Genomic DNA, 20,830 nt, shown 5'->3' on the forward strand with positions numbered 1-20,830 from the left:
CTCCTCCTCCTCCTCCTCCTCCTCCTGAATCTGTCTAATCCCCTTTTCAAGCCGTCCATGCTCTTGCCCCCCCTGTGGCCACTGGCAGTGGATTCCACAATTTAGTTACTTGTTGAGTAGAGAAGTCTTTCCTTTTGTCTGTCCTGAATTTATACCCCATCACCTTTGTTGGACTCTGCTGAGTTCTAGTATTATGGGAAAGGGAGAAAAAGCTCTCCCTCGCCGGCCGCATACTTTTATCTCCCTTCGTCCCTGCTGTCTCCCTCACCTGTTCTTTTATTTTCTTCAACTGACTCTCAATATTTTGTGCTTGTTGGGGCATGCTGATTCCCTTTGAGGCCACTTTTAAAAAATGCATGAGGGTTTTTTTTGTTTTGGTTCGTTCACAAAGCCATCGTTTTTCTACAGACCTAGGGAGTTCTCCAAACGTCCAGGAATATGTAGAAATAACAGCCTTGTCTGTGGATGGCCTGGTTTTGCCACTTTTGTGACTGGCACAAGTTAGATAAAGAAAATGCGCGCGGGGGGAGGGAGACTCTAAAGACAATTCAATGGAACCTCCATGTTCTGGGCCAGTCTGCCTCTGAATAACAGACCCTGGGGGCAGAGAAGGACTGCTGGGGGGGGAAATTAAATAAATGGAAAACTAGCAAGTCAGAGACAAGACCATAGCCTTCCCCTTCCAAATATTTGTCTTCTGTGTGCAAGGAATTTTGGAGAGCCAGTGTGGTGTAATGGTTAAGAGCAGTGTTCCCTCTAAGTTGAGTTAGTGTGAGTTTGCTCACAGTTTTTTAGCCTCTGGCTCAAACATTTTTGCCTTCGCTCAGGAAGGATGGCTCCAGAGCAAACTAATTTATGCAGCAGCCAAATCACTCACACACAACTTTAATGCCAGTAGCTCACAGAGTAGAATTTTTGCTCACAAGACTCCACGGCTTAGAGGGAACATTGGTTAAGAGTGGCAGATGCTAAGCTGGAGAGCTGGGTTTGATTCCCCACTCCTCCTCCACCTGCAGCCTTGGGCCAGTCCCTGTTCTCTCAGAGCTCTCTCAGCCCTGCCTACCTCACAAGGTGCCTGTTGTGGGGAGAGGAAGGGGAGGCAATTGTAAGTCACTTTGAGACTCCTTGAGGTAGAGAAAAGCGGGGTATGAGAACCTACTCTTCTACTCTTCTGCTGCTTCAATTCAATTATAAGAGTGCGATGTGTTTCAGCCCGGACACAGCTTCAAAGTGGGGGGGATAGTGGTGCAATCCCAAACAGAGTTATGCCCTTTTAAGTCCATTGCTTTCAGTGGATTTAGAAAGGTGTAACAGTTTAGGACCACGCTGCACGGTTCAGATCCCAGTGCGCAGGCCAAATCCCACATCCCGCTTGGCTTGGAATGGATTAAAAGAACAAAGGGCCCTTTGCCTGTCTTTCCCCCCTCAGGGCTTAAGTGTGGTTTAGCGTTTTAACACCAAAAATGCAGAGAAGCAGATGGTTTGTAGCCTTCACGCACCTGATTAAGGCCTTGAACGGCTGTCTGGGTACTTTGGGGAGACATTGAATGGCTTTGGGTTACTTTGGAGTTTAGTCGGGGGCAAAGGCCTCCGAGGAGAGCCCCGAGAGAGTCCTTGTAGGAGGCTTGTGCCAGAGTGTGGAGCCTCTGAGGACACAGCAGGGATCTTGAGCTAGTGCAGGAATTATTTGTTTTTCTATTTAAACCTGCCAGTTTGGTGCAGAGGTTAAGAGTGCGGACTCTAATATGGGAGAAGCGGGTTGGATTCTCCACACCTCCACATGCAGCTGCTGGGGTGACCTTGGGCAAGTCACAAGTTCTTTCAGAGCTGTTCTCTCAATGGCAGTTCTCGAAATAGCTCTGTAAGCCCCACCTACCTCACAGGACGTCTGTTGTGGGGAGGGGAAGGGAAAGGAGATGGTAAGCCGCTGTGAGACTCCTTTGGGCAGTGAAAGGCAGGGTATATATCCAATCTCCTCCTCCTTCTCTCTTCTCCTCCTCCTCCTCCTCCTTTTCCCCCGGGATAGGAACGTAAGAAACACCATCAGAGGCCTGCTGGATCTCACTGAACCTTCATTTTTGCCCAGTATCCAGTTTCTGGCAATGGACAGCCAAGTACGTCCGAGAACCCAGCAGCTGCCTCCTCCCCATAAATTGATATCCAGCGGGGGTGTGTGTGTGCGTGTGTGTGTAAAAAACTTTATTCCCTTCCTTTTGTTAGGATGGTTGAAAAAGACGTTCAGTCGAAACGTTCTATCTTTAAACATCCTTGGCATCGTTTTGGGCTTCTGTCTTCGGATGAAGTTCACCTATTAAAATCAAGTAGAAACCAGCATGACTTACTAATGTGTTTTCAATAAGTATGAACATGTACAGTAATCCTTTCGTGTATTGTTGACTTCACTATGATACCACCTGCTGGGCATATGAAGCTGCTTAGACCATCAGTCCCAGCATTGCCTCCCGTGACCTCAGGAGGGGGTCTCATTCTGACTAGTATGCAGGGGTCTTTTCCTGCAGGAGCGCACAGGAGCGGAGCTCCGGCAGTAAAGAGCCCAGGGGGCGGGCACATGCAACAAGCCCCGCAGCCAGGTAAGTTGCAGAGCTCCCCCCCGCCCCCCAGTCCAAAACAGTCCAGTGGCACCTTTAAGACCAAGTTTTATTCAGGTAGAAGCTCTCCCTCCTCTGCGAGGACAGATCTGCACGTTCCCCCTCCCCCAATAGCTAGCAATCCAAAACAGTCCAGTGGAGCCTGAGCGGTGGGTGTGCCTTCTGACACACTTCCAGTGATGTCAGGGTGTGTGGCATATGCAAACGAGTTATGCTAATTGATTATGCTAATGAGCTCCTGCATCTCTTTTTCTACGAAATGACCCCTGCGTATGTGATGAGAAAGCAAGAAACTGTGACAAACCGACATGAAATCCTAATAAAGATTACATCTCAATATTACATATTACATCTCAATATTCCATCCAAGAATCAAATTCTATACAAAACTATTGAACACTTGATGGACCTCCGTACATTTGAGACACATTAATGTTCCACTGTGTAACAAGTTTAAACAGAGGAGTGTTTTTTTCTTTTCCAGTCCAAAAAATGCTCGTCCCAGGTCCGGGAACTGATCCAAGACGAAGACTCCAGATTTAATCTCCGTTTTGCGTTTCTTCTTCAGAAAAAGGACTGCTCTTAGGGTTAACGGTTGACTCTGTCAATGTCTCATTGACTTCTCCGCAAACTTCTCTCTATGTTTCCTGATACCCAGTTAATCACACCGCTACCACTCCTCTGCTATAATAGACTTAATCAGTTTGGTGTAATGGTTAAGTGTGTGGACTCTAATCTGGGAGAACTGGGTTTGATTCCCCACTCCTCCACTTGCACCTGGCTGGATGACCTTGGGCAAGCCATAGTTCTGACAAGAGCTGTCCTTGAAAAACACCCGTTTCTGTCAGAGCTCTCTCAGCCCCACCGACCTCACAGGGCATCTGTGGTGGGGAGGGGAAGGGGAAGGAGTTTGTAAACTGCTCTGAGACGCCGAGTGAAGGGCGGGGTATAAATCTAATCTCTTCTTCTTCTTCAACATAAAATGCAGGCTCAAGCCCTGAAACCTCGTGGGTTTCTCTCTCTCTCTTTCTCAGGTGCACCTGAACTCAGGTGATCTCACTGTTCTACTTCAGGCCAACCCAGCTACCCCCTGAAACTATCTTACAAAACACAACCTTTGAAAAGAAAATGATCAGAAGTGAGTAGATAACTGTCCTCCCTTCTGCTGAGAGAGGTTTGCATGATCACCTTTTTCATCTGCCATGACAAATTAATGGGGTTCAGTTCGAAGTCCTGACTGTCACGCACAAAGCCCCACATGGCCTTGGATCCTCCTCCAGTGCTCCGCCGCCGTGTCAGCTCTGCTCAGCTGTTCAGGTGCCACTCCTGCAGTTTCCGCTCTGCAGACTGGGAAGATCAACAACTGCGGATACTTTCCTCTTCCTCTGCTGTAGGGTGGAGCCGCCTGTTTGAAGAGGTCAGGAAGGATCCTCCTGCAGGAAATGACCCCTGATGGCAACACAGACAGATATATGGTGCCCTATCTGCCCTAAGCTAGGCACAAAGATTCTCCACGGTCAGTCTCACAGGAACCAACAGTTAGGGCACAGCTTCAGGAAAATTATGGCATCTACTCCCATGCACTCTTACAACAACAACATCCCCCCCCAATTCAACATGACAAGTGAAGGTGAAGAAAAGCAGAACTGAAGGAAAAGGAAAGTTAAGCCTGAGCTTGACACACAGCTTCTCCCGGTGGTCCAGGTTCATACTGGTGTTATAGTGATGGATGCACAGCTCCATAAATCAACCTTGGCATCTGGAAAGGGCTCTTTCTAGAGCAATTCTACAATGACAAAGATTGCATGCATGGTGGATCCAGGTGGTCAGCTGTGTTGGCCTGAAGCAGTAGAACAAACTTGGAGTCCAGTGGCACCTCTAAGACCAACAAAGGTGTATTCAAGGAATGAGCGTTTGTGTGCAAGGTACACTTTTTCACACACGAAAGCTCCTACCTTGAATAAGCCTTTGTTGGTCTTAAAGGTGCCACTGGACTCCACATTTGTTCTGCATGCATTGTGGTGAAATTCTCTAGAGGGGGAATCTTATTCTCAGGCAGAAGAAATAGCAGCAAAGAATCCACACACACACACCCAAATCTTCCATTTCCACGAAATGCGTGTATGTTTCTATCAGCCAGGAATTTTTATTGCTCTGCAATGTATATATAAATAAGATTCTCCTGGAACGAGGGAAGATTAATCATGACCGCGTTGTTAGTTTTCAGGATTTTTCATTTTTCTTTTCCAAATGCCTTTGCTTTGATTCATCTGTCATGTTGGAACGTGACGTCCATGAGCCATTTGACATTCCAGATGACTTAATTGCTTCTCTCTCTTTCGTGTTTATGCACATTTCTTCAAATGGGATTTCTAGGCAGAGGAGAGGCGACGACCCGAGTTCTTGCTCAGTTTCAGCTCCTTTCCGGTTCAAGCGACCGGCTTTCCTGATGCTCAGAGCTTGAGGTGTGGTGGGCGGAGCTTGGGGACTATGGGGTGTGGCCTCTCAGGGTGTGGTGGAGCCTGGCACAATAAAAGGAGGAGCTGAGGAGAGGCTGGTAGAGGTGAAGCATCGCCAAGGACCTCGAGGCTCAGGAGAAGGATACCTGTTCTGCATGCAGCACAAGGTCCCAGGTTCATTCCGTGCGTCTCCCATGAATGTCAGTCCTGTTGTGCAAGAGAAGTGGGAAATCCTCTTCTTTAACCGGCACGTGACTTCACAGAGGAAGACTGAGTTTGAGAGAAGGGAGAACACCTCTTCCACCTTTGTGTGAGAGAAGGTAGAGTGTCTCTTTCATGAATGGAAGATGATACATTCCACCTTAGGCACAACCAGAAGGGGAATGCTTCTTCCACGGCCCGGAAAGCTTTGGCAGAGGCAGGTTCCTCCTTGGGTATCAGGTCCCTTTGCCTAAAAGTCGTTGCATTCTGTGGGAGAGATAAGGAGGAATATCTCTCTGCAGGGGTCGTTTCCCGCAGGAGCGCACAGGAGCGGAGCTCTGGCAGTAAAGAACCCAGGGGGCGGGCACATACAACAAGCCCCACCCCCTGCTCCCAGCAGCCCTCAGTCAGAGCAAGAAGCAGACCCGGTTCCCCCAGATTAGAGTCCGCACACCTAACCACTACACCAAGTTAAGATCAAGTTTTATTCAGGTACATGCTCTCCCTTCTCTGCGAGGACAGATCTGCACGGCTCCCCCCCCCCCAATAGCTAGGAATCCAAAACACTCCAGTGGCACCTTTAAGGCCAAGGTTTATTCAGGGACAAGCTCTCCCTCCTCTGTGAGGGCAGATCTGCACGTTCCCTCCCCCCCATAGCTAGCAATCCAAAACAGTCCAGTGGCTATGTCAGCTATGCTGCCATGAAGGTTGTGTCTGGTTAATTGCTATTGCTTTCCTTTCAGGTTAATTGCTACTGCATTCCTTCCTTCCTTTCTTTTTTAAATTTTATTTTCATATTTTCAATTCACAAAGATATATACATAAATCTATTTAGTATTTATACATTTCTTTTTAAAATGTTCCTCTTTCTCTTTTCTAATCTATTCATTTTAACTAGCAAAATCTCAGAACTATTCTGTGTTCTTCAGTTTCAGCCAGTAGTCTATGGCTACTGCATTCCTTTCTGTACTGTCTCTGCTGTGCGCCTAAATGCTTATCTATAAAGATGTGCAGGAGGGTGTTGTAGTGTCTGGGATTTCCCTAGGTGGTGTGGGAGATTGTTCGTTCTCAGCTTCAGCTACCTAACGGTCTCTAAGTCTTATCCCGTGCGCGGGAGGGTGCCTAATTGGCCAGTGCTGTGTGTGTGTGTGTGGGGTGCATACGAATACCCTATATCCTATTATGCCCATGGGGCCGCCGCCATTCTTAACAGTGCCTACGTTACTGCATCTATAGCTCTGCAATAAAAGTATTACCGTTCCTGAATGCGTGTACTTCGTTGTTGGCTGTGGGTTCTGACAGGCACCTTTAAGACCAAGTTTTATTCAGGTATAAGCTCTACCTCCTCTGCGAGGCCAGATCTGCACATTCCCCCCCCCCAATAGCTAACAATTCAAAACAGTCCAGTGGAGCCTGAGCGGTGGGTGTTGCCTTCTGACACACCTCCAGTGATGCCAGGGGGTGTGGCATATGCAAATAAGTTATGCTAATGAGCTCCTGCACCTCTTTTTCTACGAAATGACCCCTGCTCTTTTGTAAGAGGTAAATGCCTCCGAGAGAAGAGGCATTCTCTTCTGTGCAGCCAAGAACCCCTCTTTTAAGACTCCTGGTGCTTTACTGTTTCGCATATGTACTCCAGTCCATTGCTAAAAAGGTACACACAAAAAGATATGGCTGTATGTACAATTGTTGCTTTTTTCTGTGTTTTATCAGGGCAACGATATGCGGCGTTAATGTTCACGGGGAAGAAAGATGCAGATGATCAGAAGGCACTGAATGCTGCCATGCATCCAGGAGAAGGATCTTCAGAGGCATCCTTGGCAGCATGTGTGCGAGACAGAGGCAGTCGGAAAGAGCTAATTAACGAGTCTGTTGACACTGTGTAAGCTTCTAAGCTGCCTTCTGGCAATGGATATTTTGCAAAACAGAAGAGGATGCAATAAATAAACCCTTGTTTGTTGGAATCATGAAGTGGCCGCACAGGCTCAGCCCCTTGCCCTGGGATAAGGTATTCCCAGGGGTCATTTCCTGCCGGAGCGCCCCGGAGCAGTGCTCCGGCAGTAAGGAGCCCAGGCCCCGCCCCCCGCCTGAGGAGAGGGGAGAGGGGATTTAAATGCCTGGGTTCCCTGCCCAATCTTCTCCAGGTGCCCCGCTGTGGCGAGTTGGCTGGAGACGGGGAGGGCGGGGAGGCAGACATGCCTGCCTTCCCCCCTGAGCCTCTCCGCTTTTGCGGAGAGACTCAGGGGGGGACGGGACTTAAACTCATTTGCATAACTCATTCTAAACATGCCTGCCCATTGTCAGGGGTGTGGTATATGCAAATGAGTTATGCAAAATGAGCTCCTGCACCTCTATTTCTAGGAAATGACCCCTGGGTATCCCCCCCCCCCCGGTGATTGTTGTGATCTGCCTTATTATTAATAAAAATTACCTGTTTGTATCCTGGGGCAAGGGGCTTTCAAGGCCAGGGAGAAGCAGAGGTGCTTTGCCGTCGCCTTCCTCTGCAGAGTCTTTCTAGACTCCCATCCAAGTACTTATCCATCTAAGTACCCATCTACTTAGCTTCCAAGGTCTCATAAGATTGAGCTATGTACCATGCTGCTTTCCTTCCCAGTCATCGTGATCATGTGTGTAAAGGGCCCTCAAGTCACAGCCAACTTACAGTGACCCCAACAAGGGGCCTTGAAGGCCAGTGAGAAGCAGAGGGGGTTGGCCCATTGCCTTCCTTTGGAGAGGTTTCCTGCTTGGCTTACATGATCTGATGAAACAGGGCTATACCACGCTTCCTGAGAGCCAGTTTGGTGTTGAGAGTCAGTTTGGTATTGAGAGTCAGTTTGGTGTTGAGAGTCAGTTTGGTGTTATGGTTAAGAGCGGCAGACTCGAATCTGGAGAACCGGGTTTGATTCCCCACTCCTCCTCCACATGCAGCCAGCTGGGTGACCTTGGGTCAGTCCCAGTTCTCTCAGAGCTGTTCTCTCAAGAGCAGTTTCTGTCAGAGCTCTCTCAGCCCCATCTACCTCACAAGGTGTCTGTTGTGGGGAGAGGAAGGGAAGGTGATTGTAAGCCGCTCTGAGACTCCAAGTGAAGGGCGGGGGTATAAATCCAATCTCCTCTTCCTCCTCCCCTTCCCCTCCTCCTCCTCCTCCTCCTTCATCCCTCCTGAGTCATCATGATTACACACCCACAGCTGTTCAAGATGTTTTAGTTTGATGTTGTACTGATACTCACACTCCTGTGCATTAATAAAACACCGCACAGAAATGCGTCTCTATAGAATGGAAGGTATGGTCACAGCAAGACTGAGAGGTTTTTGCTTTCTATGAATTCACACTTTGAGTGCCTGTTAACTTAGAGGAGGAGGGAGGGAAGGCAGTACGGTATAGCCCAATGCCTTCAGATCTCAGAAGCTAAGCAGGGTCGGTACTTGGAAGGGAGACCACCGAGGAAGACTCTGCAGAGGAAGGCAATGGCCAACCACCTCTGCTTCTCACTTGCCTTGAAAGCCCCTCGCTGGGGTTGCCGTAAGTCAGCTGCGACTTGACGGCCCTTTACACCCACCCACACAAAGGATGTATGCTCTGGTGCATCTGATGAAGTGAGCTCTTACGAAAGCTTGTAATGGAATGAATTCTGTTGCTCTTTAAGGTGCTGCTGGATGCCTGTTTACTTTTGCCGCCACAGGCTAACACGGAGAGGAGGAGGCACGGATGAATGGAAGCAAAAGATGCAACAAAAGGGCTTGTGGACCAAATGGAGAAATTGCAGAAGCAAAACTCGGGCAGGTTCCTAGTGGTCTGGGCCTGCCAGGTAATTTGGGACTCCCAGCCAGTGTTCCCTCTAAGTTGAGTTAGTGTGAGCCAGCTCACAGTTTTTTAGCCTCTGGCTCACACATTTTTGTCTTCGCCCGGGAAGGATGGCTCCAGAGCAAACTAATACATGCAGTCGCCAAATCGTTCGCTCACGACGTCAATGCCAGTAGCTCCCAAAGGAGGATTTTTGCTCACAAGACTCCACAGCTTAGAGGGAGCATTGCTCCCAGCATCCAGGAAGCATCCTTAGCAAATTTATGGCTCTGATCAAGCCCTGACCGTGTGTCGCCCTGCCTTTCTTTCTTTCTTTTGGGGGAGTTTTTAATAATTTTATTTAAGTTTGAGTGCAAACAAAAGAATTTCAAATTCTAAGCAACATACAATGCAGAATTCTATCAGAGTAACAAGACAGACAGCATAACATAAGCTTCAGAACAGACGGGATAATAATACAACAAGAATGTATCACTTGCAACGTTGCCTGAGAGTACTATATACTGGTATGGACATGAACATGAGCATGAACCTGAGTATCCGGGGTCATTTAGTGTGCTCTGTTGTCAAAGATTCAGGAGTATAGCTTAGTTAAAAGTGAAGCCACGATGCGAAAGTTCGGATTTTGTGGCAGGAGATCGTTTTCTGCCATGAATTGTGAGTATGGGAACCAGGTGTTTACGAATGTGGAGTGTGCTGTGCACGATGATGTTTGAGAGGTGTCTGCTACATTGGTTATTTTGTCCATGATAGAATCATAGAATCATAGAATGTTAGAGTTGGAAGGGACCTTGCAGGTCATCTAGTGCAACCCCCTGCACTCTGCAGGAGCACAGCCGAAAGATAGCCCTACATACCTACAATATCCAAAAGATGGTCGTCCAGCCTCCGCTTGGAAACGTCCAGCGAAGGAGCCTCCACTACCTCCCGAGGCATATTCCCATATTTTGTTTCTCCATTCCACCACCGTTGGTGGTTTGTCTGACTTCCAGATAGTTGCGATGGTGAGTGAGGCTGCTGTAAGTATAGTAAAGGTAAAGGTTCCCTTGCTCGAAAGCCAGTCGAGTCCGACTCTGGGGTTGCGGTGCTCATCTCCGTTTCAAAGTCGTAGAGCCAGCGCTGTCCAAAGACATTTCCGTGGTCATGTGGCCGGCATGACTAAACACCAAGGTGCACGGAACGCTGTTACCGTCCCACCGAAGTGGTACCTATTTATCTACTTGCAATTTCTTGATTTCAAACTGCTAGGTTGGCAGGAGCTGGAACTAGAGACGGGAGCTCACTCCGTCATGAGCATATATGATGTTAAACGTTGTGAGTGTATATGTGAGCAGGGCTATTTTTGTAGAAAAAGCCCAGCAGGAACTCATTAGCATAACAGGTCACACCCAGCAGCAGAAACCCATTAGCATATTATACCACACCCCTGACAGCACAGCTCATTAACATATTAGGCCACACACCCCATGTTACCAGAAGTGTGCTCATCCAGCCACACCCACCTTTTGCTTCTTATTCTGTTTACCTTGTTTGTTGTCAAAACCCAGGGCTTTTTTGTAGCAGGAACTCCTTTGCATGTTAGGCCACACACCCCTAATGTAGCCAATCCTAATAAGTTTCTGCTGTTAGGTGTGGCCTATTATGCTAATGAGTTCCTGCTGGGTGTGGCCAACTCAGGAGCCAGCCAGAACTCTGTTCCTGTGCGTTCCTACCCAAAAATAGCCCTGTATGTGAACATATATGATGTTAAACGTTGGAGGGGATCTTCGCCTTTCATTGGGTCTCTGAGGTGATGAAGTATGCTTTCTGGGGTCATCTGGAGCATTTGCGAGGTTATCATTGTTGTTTCCTCAACAACAGCCTTCCAGAACTGTTGGATGTGGGGACAACTCCACCAGCAATGCATATAATCACTTCTTGCTACCAAACTTGTTCTTGCATATAATCACTCACCGCTCCACATTTCTTCCAGCATAGTGGTGAGTAGGATTTATTCCTATGATGTAATCGGCCTGGGGTATAATACCATCGCGAGACCAGTTTAAATTATTGAAATCGGGTTTTGAAGACTCTGGTTCTGTTCGCTATGGTGGACCCGATGGAAGACCATTGCTGTTTCATCAGTTTTGCCACACGATTTGATTATTCTGTTTCGATGGACTATGAGTGTCCATGAGGATTTTGTATATTTTTGAAAGCAGATGTTTTGAGTATTCCGAATAAGTTTCTATAAGTATTTCAAAAGGTGATTTAGGTTTCTTGAAGATGCCAGCGTCTGCCAAAGGACCTATAAGGCTTCCTATTTGGTAATAGCGGAGCGAGGAGATTGGTTTATTAATTATGTCCTCGAATTGTGTCTTCTGCAGTATCTTCCCTCGTAGAACCAGATCTTGGAGGCAATTATAGCCCGCTGTCGTCCAGTCTTGAAATGCGCCCAAGTCTTGACCTGGAGGGAAGCCCTGCCTTCCTTTCAGCCTGCTCTTTCTGTTCACGGCTTCCTTTTCGGAACTGCGGTCCCCTAAAAAGGGGGAATGCTGAAAGCACTTTGGGCTGGATTCCAGTGCTCGGAGAGGGAGGCGGAGTGGAAAGGACTCCGGGCTGCGGATGCCGTGAGAATTCCACCCTCTTTCTCTTCTCAGCTCTTGGCTGTCCTTGACTCCCTCGTCCCAAGGACCTGGTTGACCAGAGGAAACTGTGGGAAACAGGACTGTGTGCGCGCGTGTCCATCACAGCAAGGGCGAACACCACTGAACCAATATTTTTTTGCACCTTCAAGTCACAGCTGACTTCATGGCACTCCTGTAAAGCCTCCAAGGGTCTTCAAGACAAGAGACGGATGCAGAGGTGGTTTTCCATTGCCCACCTTCGCATCATGTCCCTGGTATTCCTTGCAGGTACTGACCAGGGCCGACCCTGCTTAGCTTCTGAGATGAGATCGAGCTAGCCTGGGCTATCCAGGCCAGGGCCACACCCCTTTAGAACCTCAAAAAAAGGGGGGGCGTTTCCAACCTTCCAAACACACATGAAGCTGCCATTCGCTGCGTTTGACCATTGGTCCACCCAGCCCAGTATTTCCTGCACTGGCCATCAGTAACTTCCCAGTAGAGTAAGATCTGTTTCCAGTTGCTGCTTCCAGACATCCTTTTTAACTGGAGGTGGTAGGGATTGAACATGGGACTTTCAGCTTGCCAAGCAGGTGCTCTGTTACTTGAGCCACTGCCCTGCAATATTGCTGCTCGAGCTCATGAAAGAAGTGAAATCTGAACTGGGGACTCACAACTAGAGATGAAGAGCCAGTTTGGTGTAGGGCCTAGGAGTGTGGGCTCTAATCTGGGAGAACCAGGTTTGATTCCCCACTCCTCTACATGCACCTGCTGGTGTAACCTTGGATCAGTCACAAGTTCTTTCAGAGCTGTTCTCTCAAGGGCAGTTCTGGAGTGAGCTCTCTCAGCCTCACCTACCTCCCAGGGTGTCCGTTGTGGGGAGGGGAAGGGAAAGAAGATTGCAAGCAACTCTGAGGCTCCTTCCGGTAGTGAAGGGCAAGGTATAAATCCAGTCTCTTCTTGTTCTTCTTCATTTTGTTCCGTTATTGTGCATGGCCTGCATTCCATTCCTCCTGAATTCCAGTTTAACTTAGAGAGTGTATAAAACGGAGTACATATATGGCCTCCCTGAGGTGTTTTTTCATTCTGTTAACAACTACTGGCTATGGTCAGGAACCTCCCACAGCCAGAAAAAAATTGTTGTTATTAGCTGTGACCACCATTTTATGATGATTTTTTAAATTTTAATGTTATTACATTAACTAATATATTTTGTATAAATGACATGGTGTTACCTGCCCTGAGCACGCTTCTGGGAAGGGCGAGCTATAAATGCGAATAAATTAATAAATGTTTACTTCATTTAAGGTTGCTGTAATCTTAGCCCTATTACATTGCTTATCAGATGTCTCATCTTATTGACGGTATTGACTTACACTGTGATAATCTACCTTGAGTCTGAGTCAGAAAGGCGGGCTATAAATAAAGTAGTATGAATAACATTAAATTAAAGGATGCATGCACCTCGCCACAACATTTTCTTCTCTGCATTACAGATGGAGTGTTTCATCAATCAGCACGTGCACATTGATGAAACACTGCAAAAAAGCAATCTTGGCATCTTCTCTTCCCTTCTGCATTACTGATGCCCATGTGCTCATTGATGAAACACTGCAAAAAAGCAATCTTGGTATCTTCTCTTCCCTTCTGCATTACTGATGCCCATGTGCTCATTGATGAAACACTGCAAAAAAGCAATCTTGATATCTACTCTTCCCTTCTGCATTACTGATGCCCATGTGCTCATTGATGAAACACTGCAAAAAAGCAATCCTGATATCTTCTCTTCTGCATTACTGATGCCCATGTGCTCATTGATGAAACACTGCAAAAAAGCAATCTTGATATCTACTCTTCCCTTCTGCATTACTGATGCCCATGTGCTCATTGATGAAACACTGCAAAAAAGCAATCCTGATATCTTCTCTTCTGCATTACTGATGCCCATGTGCTCATTGATGAAACACTGCAAAAAAGCAATCTTGATATCTACTCTTCCCTTCTGCATTACTGATGCCCATGTGCTCATTGATGAAACACTGCAGAAAAGCAATCTTGATATCTTCTCATCTGCATTGCTGATGCCCATGTGCTCATTGATGAAACACTGCAAAAAAGCAATCTTGATATCTACTCTTCCCTTCTGCATTACTGATGCCCATGTGCTCACTGATGAAACACTGCAGAAAAGCAGTCCTGATATCTTCTTTTCTCTTCTGCATTACTGATGCCCATGTACTCATTTTTGAAACACATCAAAGAAGCAATCTTTGTTGCTATAGTTCCATTAAGATTCTTTTTGTATGGTGTTTTATTGATGTGGATGTGTGATCTTGCCCGTGAGGAGTGCACCACAGTGCCACACAGAAGCCTGAGACAACTGTATGTGCAACAAACATCAAGGTTACTTTTTTCACAGTGTTTTATGAGTGTGTGTGCCCCTGCATCGGCAATTCAGACAGGGTGGAAATGATACAAAAGACCTGACAAATGTAACAAACTGCTCATGTGCAGTAGGCAATCCATACAGAATTTGCAAAGAAAAACTGAAACAATAGAGGTGTGACAATGGATCTGGTTCTGTGCTGGAAACAAGACCAGATTATTTGGAGCTCTGGGGTGGGGAAGGGAATTGAGATGGGGAGAGTTTTGGAAGCAGCCCTTCTCACAACTCTGGGGTGTTTTTTTTGGGGGGGGGGTTGGTCATTCCGCTAACCTCATTCTCTACTCTTTTTATTTATCCTTTCTGACAGAAAGGGATCAGAAAGCTCAGGGGAAGAGAGGAGAAGTGGCTGCCCATTGGGGTACTCTGTTGGCATGGCGTTTAACGGGAAAGCAGGACAAAACATGACATTTCCCATTTCCCACCAGCTCTGCCTCCTGCTTCGGTCAGGCCCCCATCCTCCGGGGGGCAGGAAAACGTGATGTTGTTCCCCTGTCGTTAGTATGGGAGAGAGATGCTGGTGGAAAGATGCCCACCTCTTGGACGGGGAGATGTTTGTATCGCAAGCCTGTGTTCCGCTCGACCCTCGTCACTGTCATCCCCCAAATCTGCCCTGACAACTTGTGGGAAACTGGCGGGGTTTCCTTTGTGCTCTCAGATCAGAAGTACGCCAAGGCCAGCCAGGCGCTCTTTCTCGGCTTCTCAGGGTCCCAGGCCTGTCTTGGAACACAGGCAAGTTGACCAAGGGGGATGGGGAATCCGTTAAGCTTCACCCTGTTGCATAGCAGAGGGGACAACAACTGAATAGGACAAGGCTGGATTAAGAATAATCTCTGGAGGGCTTCACGTTTGAATGTGGTGCGAGGGCAGAAGGGTGAGCCGCAAGGGAACTGCAAGTGTGCTGTGAAGCATAAAATCAAACCATTGGTGTCTTTTCACTGACCAGAGGGTCCCTGTCATGTCTCTGCATGATTCAGTAGCCCTTTGAGGAGACTGCTGTCTCTCAGTGCTTCCTATCTCTGGTCTTTCTTCTTCTGTTTAGTAGGGTGGGTGGGTAATTCTTTCACATTTCTGTACCCTGTATGATTGAATTAATCACTTCTAATGTAGAAGAACTGTTTGCCCTTGGAAGAGGCTGCCTGTTGCAACTCTGCATGTCACAGTTCTGCCTTGCTTCCTTCCAGTCAGGAAGAACGGAAGAAGAAGAGAAGAGATTGGATTTATACCACTACCCGAAGGAGTCTCAGAACAGTTTACAATCTCCTTTCCCTTCCCCTCCCCACAACAGACACCCCATGAGGTCGATGGGGCTGAGAGAGCTCTTTTGAGGACTGCCCTTGAGAGAACAGCTCTGAGAGAACTTGTAACTGACTCAAGGTCACACCAGCAACTGCATGGGAGGAGTAAGGAATCAAACCCAGTTCACCCAGATTAGAGTCCGTGCTCCTAACCACTGCACCAAACTGGCTCTCATATAAGAGTAATATAAGACTCTAAGGCAGAAACACAAAAGGTGTTTCTGTGGGCCAATAGTTATACTTGTGCACTCTAAAAAAGAAAAGTGGGCAGGAGCGAATTTTTCTCTCCAAGTGGTTGTGTTGCGAAATTCATTAGATTTATAGATGTAATTCAGAAAAAATAACCCCATATATCATATCAGATATTAGAACTGTGAAAAACGTTTCTTTTATGCATTCATTGACAGATTAAGCAGAAGTTTAATTGGTGGGTACAATTTTAATTAGTAAGGGCTGTTTGATGAGACATCATATTCATTTTATTTATTTATTTATTTATTATTATTATTATTATTTATTTATTTATTTATTTATTTATTTAACTTTAGACTTGATATACCGCTTATCTATCTGTCTGTCTGTCTGTCTGTCTATCATCTATCTATCTATCTACAAAATTTATATCCTGTAATTCTGCCCTATTACCATCCACTACTTAAGCTATCTCAGAATGGCCCAAATGTGAGATTTTGGTCATATGTAGTAAAGCCACAATTCTTACAAATAACACATTTGAAATTTGAATTTACCCACAGTGCCCCCCCCCCGGCACTATTAATCTTATCCTGACCTGGATAGCCCCGGATATCCCAATCTCATAAAATCTCGGAAGCTAAGCAGGGGTAGTCCTGGTTGGTATTTGGATCGGAGACCACCAAGGAATACCAGGGTTGGTAAGCAAGGGCAGGCAATAGCAAATCATCTCTGAACTTCTCTTGCCTTGAAAACCCCATGGGGTTGCCATACTTCAACTGTGACTTGACAGCAAAAAAATTAATCGTTCCCTCCTGTTCCAGGTGAGATAATGGTCTTATTTTTCAAGTTCTTTGTGTCCATTTATTCATTCACCGTTCACTTTATTAACCAAAAAAAGAAATAGAAAGGTTTTTAGGAACAATTGCAAAACTTCTCTTGGGATTGGGAAGAATAGTTTCGGCTACAATCACACACACTAAATAATCCACTTCCAATCCACTTTCCAACTGGATTTTCCTGTGTGAACTGGCAAAATCCAATTCAAAAGTGCATTGAAAATGGACTGAAAGTGGCTTATTTAGTGTGTGTGGTCGCAGCCTCAGTGATGCAATAGGTCCTGACCAATCAGTGCTGTACACATTAGTCTTTAACTACAAAGTTAAGAGTGTTTTTTCCCAGAGCCCAAATCTGGGAAGGAATTTGTATTAATACCCTTTCAAATCAGAACCACTCTTCTACACGTTTTATCTTTGTCCTCATTTACTCTATTGGTGATGTTGATTCCCTGGGATTTTTGAAACTATTCCTGGATTTTTAATGGCGGCTATTTAACACCAAACCACCACCAGGCAAGTATGTGTCTTCAGTCCTAATGAGTTGGACCATCAGTTGGTGCACCTGGAGACTGGTCTGAAATCAGACAAAGGTCTTGTCTACATTCTACATTTACTGCAGCTCAGTTTGAAGTTAGGGCTGAAGCAGGGGGCCCCATCTGACTTTTCGATATCTTCACTACGAACATCTGGGAGTTAGCAAAGGTGTGGTAGGAACAGGTGTTGACATGTTTCAGATTTCCCGGTGGTGACCTATGTCGATACAACGATTGGTGTGGACAGAAATCCCATCTTAACCCCTGACTCCGGCTGCTTTGCACATTACTGTATTCCTACCCAGGAGACTCTTACGGTCACATGCTCAAATTAGGAGGGTCACGGAGTGAAGGAGGGAGGAGAGAACAACCCTGTTTGGCGGAGACCCTGAAACGTTGTTATATTTTTGACGACGGTTTTGGATGCCTTCTGTTTTTGGTTTTGTGATTTTGTGCACGTGAAATGCCTTGGGGGCTGGGGGAAAAATTAGGCAGTTCTTTAAAATGTTGCATTGCTTATTGGATGTATTGTACTGTTTTTGTTTTTGTTGCATTGGTCACTGGTGTTGTAATCTGGTCCTGTTGCGTTGTTTGTCGTATGTATTTGACTGGCGTCTTTGGCACCGTTTTTCTAATTCTGCAATCCACCTGAAGTCTCCGTGAGAAAGGGAGATTACATACGAAGTAACTATAAATTTTTATAAACAATATATGTGCTATTTATATTTACCACATAACACAATCTATTTCTATAATGCCAATTTGTTGATGCACAAGTAACATTCAAATGCATCGACTTCAAATCAGTACCGGGGGAAAAATTAGCAATCAAATGGGAATTTTTAGGCTGAACCAGAGGGCTGCCAAGTCTTCTGATTTGATGAGATATCTCCTGCCCCCCCAAGCCCCGTTGCTGCTCAGTAAAGCTATGGGAGAAAATCGGGGGAGAAATTGGTATTGTGTGGTGCCATGACATAACTTCCAGTCACGTAACTGGACATCACAACATTGCAAACTACTCTAGGAATTCCCCAGATCTCGATGGTAAGAACCATAGAGATCTGGGAAATCCCTAGACCAGGGGTGTCAAACATAAGGCCCGGGGGCCGGATGCGGCCCGCCCAGGGCTCTTATGCGGCCGGCGAGCAACTGTTGCAAAGGAGGAAGTGCTGGTGGGGAGTGGGTGGAGCCACTCTATTGTAGCTTCAACACAGCAGAACAACCTTGTCTGCAGCAATCGGGCATTGTGGGAGTATCTGCCCAGTGCTGCATCACTGGCTCTCCAGTCTGCCCATATAGGTTTTCATCTGCACCCCCCTCCCAGCCCATGGGGCCTTGCAATGAGGATACACCAACTCGGACCTTACCAGCTGCTGTCCTTTATACAGTTTCTATCTCCAGTACCTGGCATTATGTTTTATGGCACACATGTTTTATGGCCCGACAAAGTGACATTTATGTCAGATCCGGCCCTCATAACAAATGAGTTTGACACCTCTGCCCTGGAGTGTTGTATGAGGCCAACATCACAATCCCCACCTCGCCCAGTGCTCCCAAGGGCTAGCAAAGGCTAGCAACCCTGCTGAAACACACACACCACACTGGATCTTAGCCAAAAGGCCGAGAAGCGATGAAACAGGAATAGGACATTCAAGGGTTTTGAGCCTGTCTAGCTATTCCCACTAGTGATGGTGTTCTCCTTGAGGACCAGAGCCATCTGCTGATACGTCCAGGGCTGGCTCCTTTGCACCAGACGAAAGCTCCACCACTACCGTAATGGATCCTCAGCATCCAGGCCTGTAGCCAGGAATTTTTCTAATCAGGGGGCATTTAAATCTTTTAGGAAGCACTGGTTAATGGAATGAAAGGTAATTTAATTGGTATCCAGCTAAATACTTTAGCACTTGCAAGATCTTCTGGAAGATTACTTGGTTATAAGCATTTATTCCAAACACTCTGGCATGGAATGCTAGGTGTACAGTTTACATTTAAGAGATGTGCTTCCCATTTACTTTATTACAGGCAAGGCAGCAAGTGGCAACAGTTATACATTAGATTTTTCTGAAGTTTAGTATTCCTCGCCTTCATCCTCACCATCCATAGAGTCTGTCCCCACTTCTTCATAATCCTTCTCAAGTGCAGCCAGATCTTCTCGGGCCTCAGAGAATTCTCCTTCCTCCATTCCTTCTCCTACATACCAATGGACAAAAGCACGCTTGGCATACATCAAGTCAAACTTGTGGTCCAGGCGGGCCCAGGCTTCTGCAATGGCTGTAGTATTGCTGAGCATGCAAACTGCACGTTGGACTTTGGCCAAATCACCACCAGGAACTACTGTTGGGGGCTGGTAATTAATTCCAACCTAAAAAGCAACAAAGACATATATTTTAAGACTTTTCTACAACAGCAGACAAAAATAAGGAGCTGCATTTGGAATTTGAGAACAGCAGACTAGAGTTCAAACCAGTCTGCAGTATAAAGAATTCAGGTTTCCAATTATTTTAAACATAAATGCCTAACTGCAGTTCAACCTGAGGAGCATCTTCCTAGTCCGGTTTCCCTTGCAGCGGTTTTCAGATTAACTTTTCTAAAAGATGTGGAATGTGACTTAGCAGGTTATCACAGGCAACCAGTAGAGCATATAACATAACTGTGTGCTTGCACATGAAAGCTTATACCGTGAATATCTTGCTGGTCTTAAAGGTGCCACTGGGCTCAAACTTTGTTCAACATAGTTAACAGTTCACCCTTCTAGAGTTGGTCATACTATTTTATAACTTAAATATAATTAAAAGCTGAATTTTCCATTTTAACCCCTCCAAATAATCTATTGAGGTTAACATGACAATAATAATCAATAACATAGATTTCAAAATTAGCAAACTCATTTACAGAACCATGTGTAATATAGATTGGATCCTGCTATATTTTTCACTCATTCACCCACTTCCCCTTACTACAGATGCTGGCCCTTCTACCTTTTGTATGCGCAAGTGTCATGATCCCCATAGTAGCCTTTTTTGTGATCAAAGGGGATACAATTTCCTTTTTCATCAGCATAAAGCAACTTCTGCAACAGCTAAGGTAAGCTCTCTCCCATCAAAGACCACTTCAGCTAATAATGTGCATGCCCTGAAGTCATCTTAATTCCACTTGTCTTTTCATGTGAGCTGTGGATTATATCCTTGTTCAGCAAGCTATACATCTACAAATGAGCAAAATCAGTTTTGAATTTGATTAGCAGCACTTACCTTGAAACCAGTAGGACACCAGTCAACAAACTGAATGGTACGCTTGGTTTTGATAGCAGCAATAGCAGCATTGACATCCTTGGGGACGACATCCCCACGATATAACATACAACAGGCCATGTATTTGCCATGGCGTGGATCACACTTCACCATCTGATTGGATGGCTCAAAGCAAGCATTAGTAATCTCAGAGACAGAGAGCTGCTCATGGTAAGCTTTCTCTGCTGAAATAATGGGAGAATAAGTTACCAAGGGGAAGTGGATTCTGGGATAAGGCACCAGGTTTGTCTGGAACTCTGTCAAGTCCACATTTAAGGCACCATCAAATCTGAGAGAGGCAGTGATCGAGGAGACAATCTGACCAATTAGACGGTTGAGATTGGTGTAGGTAGGGCGTTCAATGTCCAGGTTCCTACGACAAATATCATAGATCGCTTCATTGTCAACCATGAAGGCACAATCAGAATGTTCGAGTGTGGTGTGGGTAGTAAGGATGGAGTTATATGGCTCAACAACAGCAGTGGAAACTTGGGGAGCTGGGTATATGGCAAATTCTAATTTTGACTTCTTTCCATAGTCAACTGAGAGGCGTTCCATCA

At 46.1% G+C, this 20,830-nt stretch overlaps 1 protein-coding gene across 1 annotated transcript; it reads right to left on the reverse strand.

The window, feature by feature from the left end:
• Positions 1-18,863: 18,863 nt before the first annotated feature.
• On the reverse strand, positions 18,864-20,828 carry LOC107123995 (tubulin alpha-8 chain). The gene is made up of 2 exons (XM_015427368.1): positions 20,232-20,828; positions 18,864-19,342 (listed from the first exon to the last, which is right to left on the reverse strand). Exons 1-2 carry the CDS (start codon positions 20,826-20,828, stop codon positions 19,049-19,051), a joined length of 891 nt encoding a protein of 296 aa, XP_015282854.1. The 3' UTR covers positions 18,864-19,048.
• Between the last annotated feature and the right edge of the window lie 2 nt (positions 20,829-20,830).

Source organism: Gekko japonicus, unplaced genomic scaffold (genome assembly GCF_001447785.1).
Source record: "Gekko japonicus isolate JY-2015 unplaced genomic scaffold, Gekko_japonicus_V1.1 scaffold2092, whole genome shotgun sequence".
Lineage (NCBI taxonomy): Eukaryota > Metazoa > Chordata > Lepidosauria > Squamata > Gekkonidae > Gekko > Gekko japonicus.